This window comes from Puma concolor, chromosome D2 (assembly GCF_028749965.1).
Source record: "Puma concolor isolate L17-30 chromosome D2, mPumCon1.1.hap2, whole genome shotgun sequence".
NCBI classification, from domain to species: domain Eukaryota; kingdom Metazoa; phylum Chordata; class Mammalia; order Carnivora; family Felidae; genus Puma; species Puma concolor.
The window spans coordinates 48,856,215-48,869,885 of NC_141677.1; the positions used below are offsets into that span (position 1 = coordinate 48,856,215).

The window sequence follows — 13,671 nt, forward strand, 5'->3', positions numbered from 1 at the left end:
TTCAGCATGTGGTCTGGGATTAATAAATGAATCTCCTCCATGTATATCCCAGGCACTTAAAAAAATTATTTATTTCTTTATTTTTAACATTTTTTTAATGTTTTTATTTTATTTTTGAGAGAGAGAGAGAGAGAGAGAGAGAGAGAGAGAGAATGTGTGTGAGTGGGGGAGGGGCAGAGAGAGGGAGACAGAAACTGAAGCAGGCTCCGTGCTCTGAGCTGTCAGTGCAGAGGCTGACACAGGGCTCGAACTCAGACTGTGATATCATGACCTGAACTAAAGTCAGATGACCAACTGACTGAGCCACCCAGGCGCCCCTAAAATAAATTTTTTTTTGATTTAACTTTATTTTTTATTTTTTAAAATTTACATCCAAATTGGTTAGTATATAGTGAAGCAATGATTTCAGTAGATTCCTTAATGCCCCTTACCCATTTAGCCCATCCCCCCTCCCACAACCCTCCAGCAACCCTCAGTTTGTTCTCCATATTTATGAGTCTCTTTTGTCCCCCTCCCTGTTTTTATATTATTTTTGTTTCCCTTCCCTATGTTCATGTGTTTTGTCTCTTAAGGTCCTCATATGAGTGAAGTCATATGATTTTTGTCTTTCTATGACTAATTTCACTTAGCATAATACCCTCCAGTTCCATCCACATAGTTGCAAATGGCAAGATTTCATTCTTTTTGATTGCTGAGTAATACTCCATCTCGTGTGTGTGTGTGTGTGTGTGTGTGTGTGTGTGTGTGTGTGTGTGTGTGTTTTCTTTATCCGTTCATCCATCAATGGACATTTGGGCTCTTTCCATACTTTGGCTATTGTGGATAGTGCTGCTATAAACATGGGGGTGCATGTGTCCCTTCGAAACAGCACACCTATATCCTGTGGATAAATGCCTAGTAGTGCAGTTGCTGGGCTGTAAGGTAGTTCTATTTTTAGTTTTTTGAGAAACCTCCATAGTGTTTTCCAGAGTGGCTGCACCAGCTTGTATTCCCACCGCAGTGCAAAAGAGATCCTCTTTCTCTGCATCCTTGCCAACATCTGTTATTTCCTGAGTTGTTAATGTTAGCCATTCTGACAGGTGTAAGGTGGTATCTCACTGTGGTTTTGATTTGTATTTCCCTGATGATGAGTGATGTTGAGCATTTTTTCATGTGTCAGTTGGCCATCTGGATGTCTTTGGAAAAGTGTCTATTCATGTCTTTTGCCCATTTCTTCACTGGATTATTTGTTTTTTGGGTGTTGAGTTTGAAAAGTTCTTTGTAGATTTTGGATACTAACCCCTTATCTGATATATCATTTGCAAATATCTTCTCCCATTCTGTCAGTTGCCTTTTAGTTTTGCTGATTGTTTCCTTCGCTGTGCAGAAGCTTTTTATTTTGATGAGGTCCCAATAGTTCATTGTTGCTTTTGTTTTCCTTGCCTCCGGAGACTGTGTTGAGTAAGAAATTGCTGTGGCCAAGATCAGAGAGGTTTTTGCCTGCTTTCTCCTTCAGGATAAAAAAATTGTTTTTAATATTTGTTTATTTTTGAGAGAGAGAGAGAGACAGAGAGAGAGAGAGAGAGAGAGAGAGAGAGGAGGGGCAGAGGGAAAGGGAGACATAGAATCCAAAGCAGGCTCCAGGCTCTGAGCTGTCAGCACCCAGTGTCATGCACCCATGAACCTCGGGATCATGACCTGAGCTGAAGTTGGAACCCACTGAGCCACCCAGGCGCCCCACCCCAGGAACTTTTCAAACTGCTTCTTTTATGCTGTATCTCCATGAGATTGCTTGTTATACTGTCTCTTTATGGGTGGGGATTCAGTTTTTTATTGCCCTCCAGCTTTCCCGGAGCTGAGCCTGCTGAATTTTAAAGTACCTGGCTGTTAAGCCCCACTGGTAGTAAAAAAACGAAGTTAAGCCCCACTGTTTTTCAAAGCCAAATGTTATAGACACTTGTCTTCCCAGTGAGGGTCCCTGTGCCTGGGATACCTGGTGTGGAGTCTGCTTCTCTTCCTTCTCTGTGCTTGTAGTGTCCCTCCCAGTTGTTTTCTCCTCAGGAGTTTGGTTCTCCACTACGTCTTTGCTCTTCCTACTGTTTTTGATGTGGTTTCCTCTCTACAATTAACTGAAAAGTCTGTTCTGCCAGTCTTGAGATTGTTCTCTGGGTTGGTTGCACTGATGTGATTGTTATCTAGGTGTGTCTGTGGAGCAAGGTGAACTTAGGATTTTCCTTACCAGCCATCTTTACATAAGTCTACAGGATTTTCTTCTTTTTTAAGGCTGAATAACATTCCATTGTAAGTTTATACCACATTTTCTTTACCTATTTATCTGTTGATAAACATTTAGGTTGCTTCCATCTCTTGGCTATTATGAATAATGCTGCAGTGAACATGGGCATGCATAATCTGTTCCAGATCCTGATTTCTTTTGAATATATACCCAGAAGTGGAATTAATAGATCATATGGTAATTCTATTCTTAATGTTTCAAGGATCTTCCATACTGTTTTCTGTTGCAGCTGCACAATTTTGTATTCTCACCAGTAGTGCACAAGGCACCAGTGCAGATTTTTCCACATCCTTGCCAACACGCTGTTTTATGTTTTATGTTTTTTTATGGACATCTTAATGGGTGTGATGATGTCTTACTGTGGTTTTGATTTGTACTTCCCTGATGATTAGTGATGTTGACCATCTTTCCATGTGCTTATTGTCCATATCCCTATGTCTTTTTTAAGAGAAATGTCTACTCAAATCCTTTGCTCATTTTAAAGTCAGATTATTTTTGTTGTTGTTCAGTCCAGTCTAAGTCCTTTGCCTTATAAGTTCTTTGATTTTTTTCCATGTAACTCTTGAGGATTTTATCTTTATTATTGAAATTGAATAGTTTTATTACTAGAGACTAAGTCTTGGGCTTGATAATTCTAGGTTAATTTTCCCAGGTACCTATTGGGTCCTTTCCACTTGTAGATTCAGATTTTTTCTGTTTCTGGAAGCTTTTTAGGATTATTATTCTCAGTATTAGTTCTGTTCCATTATTTTCTTTTTTTCTTTTTTTTTTGGATTTTGATAATGTGAATATTATTCCTTCTTGGCCTGTCTTCCATTTTCACTACTTTCTCTCTGACCCTTCTTCCTTCTTTATGTCCTTCTCATCCTCTTGGTTGTTTTCTTGCCTTGTCCTTTACTAAATGTGTATTTAAGTCTGTTATCTCTTGGTATCTTGTAATTTGTTCTTCATTTTGAGGTAATTTTGTCTTTTTCCTCCATTTCTTTTCTGAGTCTAGTCTGTTTTTTTTTTTTTTTTTTGCAATTTCTTCCTTTTTTGTTTTTGTTTTTTGTGTTAGACATTTTCTGTTCTTAATTTTTGAAGTTCTGATTCAAAGTGCTCTTCATATCTTCAAATGCTTGACTGTGTTTAACTCTGTTGCAGGTGTGGCCTTACAGTTTTCTTCTGCTTTATAGTTATTTTTCTGGGTAAAATTTACTTTAGTTGATAGGTTTGGAATAAAATTAGAAATTAAAATTATATATTTAATATAGAAGTATATATTTACATACTGTATACTACATATGTTATACAACGTAAAGTGATATAATTTTTTAAATTATTATATAACTTAATTATTATTATCATTAACTCTGTATGGATTTATAAATTTTTCTCCTGTTGGATTTTGTGATATGGAGTGTTTCATAGATACTGTTTAATGGTGCTCTCTTATGTTGTTACAACCATGTCCAGATATTTTAGTAGATGTTTTGTTTGTTTTGTGCTGATGTGAGTTGGAGGGAGTTAAGAGTTTTCCAGTTTTGTGGTTCTTTTTTTGTCTTGCAAGACTCTTTTCACCACTTGCTCCTTCCCCACCCCACACTGAATTACTCAGAGACGCTCCTCCTCTTTTGTTTTTCTTGCGTCTCACAGAAGCTTCTTCAAATTGCTTGGCTTTAAAGTCCCTTCCTTATAGTCAGTGTTCTGATCTATCTGAGTCCTTTTTGTAGACTTTTCAGTCTTAGAATGGTTTCTTCTTCCTCATTATGATTTTATATTGGGCTTAATGTAATGTCACTAGTTTCCATCTGTGTCTTCTCTGAAATTTTTCTCAGTCAGCCCTGCAGGGGCAGGAGCATGATACTTCACTCATGAGGATTGGGTGATTGTCCCCTCTTCTTCCCATTTATTTTGAAATTTGGACATTTTCTGTCTTCACGATAGGAGAGTGAAGGGCATGGCTTTTGTGTAGAATCATTTCGTTTCTTGTTGTTCTGTATTGTTTTGGGAGGAAATATTGGGAGATGGGAGCAGGGGTCCACCAGTGTCTTTAAATATCCATAGGTCCTATTGATTCTAGTTTATTTCCTACATGCAGATATGACTATGTTCTCAACTACATAGTATCTGTGTGAAAACTCTAAAAAAAAGACTAAAGAAACATGTGACTCATTAGGGTTAGATGAGGTACCCTCTGATGGGATTAGTGCCCTTGTAAGAAGAGACACCAGTGAGCTGAGCTCCCTTTCTTGTGCACACTCACAAGGAAGTCATATGAGTACACAGGAAGCCAAGAGAAGTGGCCTTAAAATGAAACCTACTTTGCCAGAACCTTGATCTTGACTTCCCAGCCTCCAGAGCCTTGAGAAGTAAATTTCTATTGTTTAAGCCACCAGTCTGTGGTATTTGTTAGGGCAACCCAAGCAGATTAACACACATACACACATTTACAAAAACACTCATACTCGTATATCACTTCTCACAGATTTATTTAGAATAGTGAACAATTGGATAGATGAAAATATCTCTTATTAGGGGACTGTGTAAATAAGTTATGACAGAAAAATATTAGAGTACCATTCAGTCATTAAACACAATGTATGGGTTTTTTTTATTGATGTGAAAAATGCACATAATATATTAATTGAAAAAGTAGTTTATGATACAGCTCACAAAATTTGTTCCCATTTCTGGTAAAAGAAAAAAAAAGTTTTAAAAGGAAATATACCCAAAATGTTAAGAATAGATTCTACTGGGTTTAGGATGACATGTAGTTTTTACTTTCTTTTATATATCTCCAAGTTGTCTACTTTTCACAAATGACTATTATTTTTATAATATTTTAATCTGTAAAATGTTTTAGAACACTTAATAAAACATGTTTATATATGTAATCTTTATTTTTTAGGAATACGTGTTTTATAGGAATTAATTTTTCTGGATTTAGTTGTATGAGAAATAAGAGTTGAAGTTTAAAGAGTTGAGGTTTAAAAGCAAACCTTAAATGGGGTTGCCAGATTTTTATTTATTAAATCTGGCAACGCTGTCTTAAAGGAAAGTTGGTTAGCTCTGTGTATTTGAGATTTTTAAAGTGTGTCTGTTAGAAAGAACCCTAGTGGTTTTTTAAATTTTTGTTTTTATTTTTTTAAGTTTATTTATTTTGAGAGGGAGAGAGAGAACACGTGCTCAGGGGAGAGGCAGAGAGAGAGGGAGAGAGAGGGAGGATCCCAAGCAGGCTCTGCACTATCAGTGTGGAGCCCGATGCAGGGCTCAAACTCACGAACCATGAGATCATCATGACCTGAGCCAAAACCAAGAGCCAGCCACTTAACCAACAGAGCCACCCAGGTGTCCCAAGAATCCTAGTGTTTTTTAATGTGCAAGAGAGGACACTGAGGCTCACAGAGGATGATATTCTCCTCAAAGTCATTCAGCAACTCAAGTAGCCATTAGGATCACAGCTCAGTTTTGGATGTTTCTTTCACACTGTCTTGCCTGCCTGCCATCCTTATAATATTTATTTTAGCCTGATAAATGTTGGCTCAGTTCATTTAAAGTGTTTGCAGGAGTTGTACCTAAATAGTGTTATTACTGTGTCTTTAATCCAGTTCTAAAGTTTCCATTAAAAATAATACCCGTATGATGTGGGTTGAATGTAAACAGGGTAGTACCTGGCCAAATTGCTTTATCTAATTATGCTAGAGAAATCCTATAGTTTTGATTGAAAAGTTGACCTAGGCAAATTTCCAGTTTGTTAAAATAATTTGTGAAATAATTTCTAGTTTTAAAGCCTTTCCTTACCTGACACTAATGTTTTAGCGGGAAGAAAAGGAACTAAACTGGTTCATTTGAGAGATATAATTGTGTCCTTCCCGCTTAGGGCCTCCTCCTTCTGTGACTGTATTCCATGATGATCTTTTGGAACATTTGGTAAACATTTAGTAGATACCAGGTCTTCTAACAGGCAGTACTACTGAAACATCACCAGATGTTTTTTGCGACTTTTGCTTTATGAAAACTGATTTTGTAGAGACTGATTAGCATAAAGGTTAAGCATGCAGTTTCTGGAGTTGGCCTTTCGGGGGGCTTCACATCTCTAATCTATCTACTCTGTGTCAATCTCTCAATACTTCAGTTTTTTTTTTTTTTCTAATTTTTTTTCAACGTTTATTTATTTTTGGGACAGAGAGAGACAGAGCGTGAACGGGGGAGGGGCAGAGAGAGAGGGAGACACAGAATCGGAAACAGGCTCCAGGCTCTGAGCCATCAGCCCAGAGCCTGACGCGGGGCTCGAACTCACGGACCGCGAGATCGTGACCTGGCTGAAGTCGGACGCTTAACCGACTGTGCCACCCAGGCGCCCCAATACTTCAGTTTTATAACCTGTGAAATGAACATAATATTGATGCCTACTTCACAAGATTGTGGTCGCAGTTAAATTATGATAATTGTGGTTGCAGTTTATGATAATACAGGTCAAGCACTTTTAACAATGCTTAGCTTATAATAAATGCTAGTATACATACCACTGTTATTATTCTAGTCAAGTTTTAGTATCATAAGAAAAAGTAATTTGAGAAGACCGTGTAGGAGGTATTGAAGAAAGTTTTTCATCAACATCAGTGTCCATTAAATGTCCTATTGAATAGATAATACTCTTTGGCTAGAATGGTACAGATATTCTTTGGGTGTTTAAATTTATACTTTGCAAAAGTATAATACTCCTTATTAATATTTATTTAACATCACAGAAATGCAAATAAACTCTCTTGTAGACTATAATTTTTAGCATTGAAAATGGTCTACAGCATACTTTTTTTTTTTTTCAATGTTGAATTATTCTGTAATTAGTGTTCAGGCTCTACAAAAGAACATGTTAATATGCAATCACATATAAACACCGAGGTGGAAGGAATTTTCTAATACATTAAGGTTTATTGGAAATTATATTTTCTGTCCTTTTTTTTAATATTATTGACTTTTCCATTTAAGAGACATGTGAAAGATGCCATGTTAGTCACTAAATAATATTACTCTGGGAACACATTTTAGGGATATGACCCACCTTCCCCCATAACTAAATGAAGATTGTACTTCACAGCATTAACAAACATAAACTAAATTAGTTTAATTTCGTAAGCTAAATTAAATGTTCTATACTTTTAAACTTAGATACAATTGATGTACTAGTCAGGTACACAACATAGTGATTCAATGTTTGTATTTATTGCAAAGTGATCACTGTAATGAGTCTTGTTAACATCCATCACCATACCTAGTTACAAAAGTTTTATCTTGTGATGAAAACTTTAAGGTCTACTCTCTTAGCAACTTTCAGGTATACAATACAATACAATATTATTAATTATAGTCCCTATGTTATACATTTTTTATATATTTTATGACCTAATCATTTTATAGATGAGAGTTTGTACATTTTAACCCCTTTCACCCCTTTCACGCCCCCATAATATACTTTGAACAAACTGCACATAAATGAATGAAGACTGTACTTTGCAGCATTAACAACTGTCTTCAATTTTTTTTTTTTTCTTGAGAGAGAGAGAGAATGTGAGCAGAGAAAGGGCAGAAGGAGAGGGAGAAAGAGAATCTTAAGCAGACTCCATACCCTTTGTGGAGCCTGATGCAGGGCTCAGTCTCACGACCATGATTTCATGACCTGGGCCGAAATCAAGAGTTGGATGCTGAACCGACTGAGCCACCCAGGTGCCCCTAGGCCTTAATTCTTAAACTCTTCAGGGCTGATTTCATGATATTTGTTTTTTAATGGGCTCCCTAATGTTATACTTTGACTCAGGGTAGACAGTTTTTAAAACATACCATTCTAAAGTGAGTGGAGTGGACTCCATCTACTTTCAGTCATTCTGTTGATTTTAGCTAAGCACCTAGCATTCAATCTAGAAGTGTGTTTGATTTATTATTAGTAGTAGTTCTTTAATAAAATAGATTTGAATCATACTTTTTTGAAGATTCTATTGAATTTTTAACCATATTTTTATAACCTTCCCCTAAGGTATACCCATCTGTCAGCAGCACTTAATTTGGAATAACATGGAACTTGAAGATGATTATTGCTTGAGTGATTACAAGTGAGTGTAATTACATATTAGCTGTTTTATAGATGCTCAGTATTACAACTCCGTATATTAGTGTTTTCCTTCTGAATCCTTGGATCCTGTCTCTTCTGAATAGTTCTGACCCCTAGATTTAAAAAAAAAATTTTTTTAATGTTAATTTTTGAGAGGAAGAGAGAGACAAAGCACAAGTGGGGGAGGGGCAGAGAGAGAGAGGGAGACACAGGCTCTGAAGTGGGCTCCAGGCTTCAAGCTGTCAGCAAGAGCCTGATGTTGGGGCTCAAACTCACAAACCATGAGATCATGACCTGAGCCGAAGTCAGACGCCCAACCAACTGAACCACCCAGGCGCCCCTGACCTCTAGATTTAAGTGTAAATCCTGAACCTTAAGATGTGTTAGCTCATTACTCCATACTGCCTGATCTTTATCCTTTGATTCTGTTTTACTTTTTCATTATTTACACCAAGTTCTATATCCTCTGTCTTTTTAGATCTCTCTCTTTTGATCTTGTCTTCTGTTCTCCTTTCTTTTAATATTGGCCCATTCCCACCTAACTACTTTCTTTTTTTCCCCATTTTTACAAGAGTATTGGGTGAGAATAAAAATCCTAGAAGATAGCACAGGCAGTAATTTCTCTGACATTGGCTGTAGTAGCATTTCTAGGTATGTCTCCTGAGGCAAGGGGAATAAATCAAAAATAAACTGTTGGGACTACATCAAAATAAAAAGCTTTTTAAAAAAAATGTTTATTTATTTTTGAGAGAGAGAGAGTGTGAGCGGCGGAGAAAGAGGGGGAGAGAAGATCTGAAGCAGGCTCTGCGCTGACAGCAGTGAGCCTGATGTGGGGCTCAAACTCACGAACTATGAGATCCTGACTTGAGCTGAAGTTGATGCTCAACAGACTAAGCCACCCAAATGCCCCAAAATAAAAAGCTTCTGTACAGAGAATAAAACAGTCAACAAAACTAAAAGGGAGCCTACTGAATGGGAGAAGATGTTTGCAATAATATCCAATAAAGGATGTATATATATCCAAAATATATAAAAACTTATAGGGGCACCTGGGTGGCTCAGTTGGTTAAGCATCCAACTCTTGGTTTCGGTTCAGGTCATGATCTCATGGTTTGTGAGTTCGAGCCCTGCTTTGGGCTCCATGCTGATAGAGCAGAGCCTGCTTGACGCTCTCTCTCTCCTTTTTGTCCGCCCTTCCCCTGCTCTCTCTCTGTCTCTCTCAAAATAAATGAATAAATGAATTTAAAAAAAAACAGGGGTGCCTGGATGGCTCAGTCGGTTAAGCTCCGACTTCAGCTCAGATCGAGATTTCGTGGTTCATGGGCTCGAGCCCCACATTGGGCTCTGTGCTGACAGCCTGGAGCCCGCTTCAGATTCTGTGTCTCCCTCTCTTTCTGCCCCTCTCTGCTCACACTCTGCCTCTCTCTGTCTCTCTCAAAAATAAATAAACATTAAAAAATTTTTTTAAAAATACTTCTACAACTCAACACCCCAAAACCAAATGATCCAATTAAAAAATCGGCAGAAGATATGAACAGGCATTTCTCCAAAGAAGACATCCAGATGGCCAACAGATACATGAAAAGATGCTTAACATCCCTCATCATCAGGGAAATACAAATCAAAACTACAGTGAAATATCACCTTACACTTGTTAGAATGGCTAAAATTGGCACAAGAAATAATAGGTGTTGGTGAGGATGTGGAGAGAAAGGAACCCTCTTGCACTGTTGGTGGGAATATGAACTGGTGCAGCCACTGTGGAAGACAGTATGGAGATTCCTCAAAAAATTAAAAATAGAACTATCCTATAATCCAGTAATTACATTACTGGGAATTTGGTCAAGGAATAAAAAAAACACATATTCAAAGGAATATGTGTACCCTGTGTTTATAGCAGTATTATTTACAATAGCCAAATTATGGAAGCAGCCTAAGTGTCCATCAGTAGATGAATGGATACACACACACACACACACACACACAGGAATAGTATTCAGCCATTAAAAGAACAAAATCTTGCCATTTGCAACAACATAGATGGAGCTAGAGAGTATAATGCTAAGTGACATAAGAAAACGACAAATACCATATGATCTCAGTCATATACGGAATTTAAGAACAAAACAAGTGAGCAAAAGAAAAAAGAGACAAAATAAATAGGTTCTTAACTATAGAGAACAAATTGATGGTTACCAGAGGGGAGGTGGGTAGGGGAATGGGTGAAATGGTGAGGGGAATTAAGAGTATACTTGGGGCGCCTGGGTGGCGCAGTCGGTTAAGCGTCCGACTTCAGCCAGGTCACGATCTCGCGGTCCGTGAGTTCGAGCCCCGCGTCAGGCTCTGGGCTGATGGCTCAGAGCCTGGAGCCTGTTTCCCATTCTGTGTCTCCCTCTCTCTCTGCCCCTCCCCCGTTCATGCTCTGTCTCTCTCTATCCCAAAAATAAATAAACGTTGAAAAAAAAAATTTTTTAAAAAAGAGTATACTTATCATAATGAGCGCCAAGTAACATATAGAATTGGTGAATTCACTATATTGGACATGAAACTAATATAATACTATATATTGTACTGGAATTAAAAATTTTAATTAAGGGGCACCTGGGTGGCTCAGTCAGTTGGGTGTCTGACTTTGGCTCAGGTCATGATCTCACATTTCATGGGTTCAAGCCTGTGTGTCAGCACAGAGCCTGGAGCCTGCTTGGGATTCTGTGTCTCCCTCTCTGTCTGCTCCTCTTCTGCTCATGCTCTGTCTCTCTCTCTCTCCTTCAAAAATAAATAAGAAAACATTAAAATTTTTTTTTATTTTTTTATTTAGTTAATTTTATTTAATTAAAAAATAATGAGAAATTAAAGAGAAAAACACTTGATAAAGATAAAGAGTATTGGGGAAGAGAGTTTTGTTCTTCACCAAATCTTTAATTTTTCATTAAGCCCTCCTGCTGCTGCTAAGTGACACTGTGTGCACCAGTGATTACAGATACACCATTCGCTTTGGTCTCTCTTGCTCTCTTCTCTTACATAATTCTTCATTCTTAAGAACAAAAGGGTCAGAGGCCATGTAGAATATCTAGAATAACACTGGGATTCTGGAGCTCTTGTAGATTTGCTATTTTTCAATTTTCTATCTTATTGAATAGATCTGTTTTCTAACACTTTGGGTCTTGGACAAACTTCTTTTTTACTTAGGGCCTCGATTTCTTTACATGTGAAATGAAGGGATTAAACTACATGATCACAGAGGTCCTTTACAGTATTTTTATTCTGAGTTGTCCTGTCATATTTAAAGATTATGAGAACTTCTTTACTTTTTCATTATTTATGCAAGTAATTAACATTTTGCATTTATGCATATTGCTATATATATATTTTTTTATTACAGAGGGTAAGTACTATGCCTGATAACCTAGCACATAATTATGTGTATATGTAACACCAAATACACTTCGATGATTATGGTTTGTTTTTGTGTTAACTATCCACAGCATTTCAGAAGGTTGTACCTTGAAGCTGGTATTGGCTATGCGTGGTGGACCTATAAATACTAGAAGAGGTAGGCATTTGTTAATTATGTATATTAAAGCAAGTTGACAATAATAATTTTTAAGCCAGTTGGTATTTTTGTAGTCCCAAGTTTTATCAGGTTCTCTTTCTGCTATCAGGTCTTAGAAGAATGACATTTGTTTTTCTAACTATTGTTCTTTGAAGCCTAAATGCCCAGAAGCAGGAACCAGGGATATTAAAAAAAAAAATCTCACCAGTATAGGGAAAGGAAATGGAATAGCATAGTGTAACTATGTTGTTATCATTGTGTTTAGGTGGATACTAAGATACACTGAGTCTTCAGCTCTGGATGTAATGGTTGTTATAGAAATTTCTAAAGTTGCCTGTTAGCCTGGTTTGTGCTGCGCTTGGGTTTCATGGATATTATTGTGGCCCTATTGAGTCCTTTTTCAGAATGTGGGCAGTCTCTGGAAGTCATTCATTCGTTTAACAAGTATCTTTTATGCATCTACTAGGTGTTCAGTACAGTGTTCCATGGAAGAAAAAGTTTCTGCTTCCTGACAGTGCTCACAATAAAGATGTAAAGACTTGATGTCATTCCAGGCAGTTACAAGTGCTGTGGAGGAAATAGGGAAGTGTGACAGTGTCTGTGGAAATAGGTTAGTAGGAGGATGATTGTGGAAAAGATGACATGAGCAGAGATGTGATTAACAAGAGAGTTCTAAGCATGGGAAGAACTGGGAGTATTCACATTGGCTTCTGATTCAGGTTTGTCACATGAATTCCCACGAAGAAGCGGGATCCTTAGACTGCTCAGAGTACTCCTGCTCTGTGGGCCTCATTTGGGGAAGGCCTTCATATTTGTTTGATCCTTTAGTAATCCTGAAGACCGAGGTTAAGTATTGATTCCAATGCTGGTTTACATTTTCCATGAGTCAAATTTTATCTGTGTGTCATAATTTGGGTTAGATTAGGGATATTATCATCTTTTTCCTGGCTGCTTCAGGAGGACTTTCTGAGATATGTTACTTTAGTTGTTCAACTATTTTGGATATGTTAGAAAAAAAGCAAAGGTAGCAATGTTAGAGTTGGTTAACTAGCACTCCTAATATCAGGGACTTTCTATAAATTGGGCTTGTAAAATTATCCTATGTGACATAAGGCAATGTTTACAGTACCAACTCTGACGGTAGTGTAAGAACCCTAAAGTGTTTATGGAGCCATTATGGTAAGATAGAATTATACAGTGTTTAGTGCCATGTGAATTCCACTGTATTAAAATTTGGAAAGTTGGTTATTTTGTATAGCATTGTCTTCAAACCAGGGTGTTTTATCAGAACATCTACTTTTATTAGGACCAGAATTAGTTTATGTTTATGAGAAGTGTAGGTGCTATAGATTTTGAGTTAAGAATATATGTATGTGGGTTTTATTTTGTTTTATTTACCTTTTGAGAAAATGAAAATAAAAAGCATCACTACCCTTAGGTAGTGGAAGCTGTGTAATACTCTTTTCCCCACAACTTTCTTTGCCTTCTTTATAAATCTAAAAAATCAGCACCTAGAACTAGTCTTTTTTCATATTTTAAATTATATGTTTAATAATTTTGCCTTTGTTGAATCGACCTCTTTAAAATTAAAAGCTTGCTGTTGTCTCCCTACATCCTTGAGAACTTTGTTAAGAAGAAAAACTATATATACCCAGGTCTAGAATTTTTCCATATTGTATTTGAGAAACCATATTTATAATTATTTAGTCTTACTTAAAAATTATGGTTTAGAAAATACCTTTATTGTGTGAG

At 37.0% G+C, this 13,671-nt stretch overlaps 1 protein-coding gene across 4 annotated transcripts in view; it reads left to right on the forward strand.

The window, feature by feature from the left end:
• ZFAND4 (zinc finger AN1-type containing 4) overlaps positions 1-13,671 on the forward strand; it is a 78,925-nt gene that overhangs the window by 35,269 nt on the left and 29,985 nt on the right. For 3 of the 4 annotated variants that reach the window (XM_086680269.1, XM_086680270.1, XM_086680268.1), the window contains exons 3-4: positions 8,292-8,367; positions 11,852-11,919. In XM_086680269.1, coding sequence (XP_086536395.1) covers positions 8,292-8,367; positions 11,852-11,919 — 144 coding nt within the window. The remainder of the gene's footprint in view (positions 1-8,291; positions 8,368-11,851; positions 11,920-13,671) is intronic. The other variant, XM_086680271.1, reaches the window with a different exon arrangement.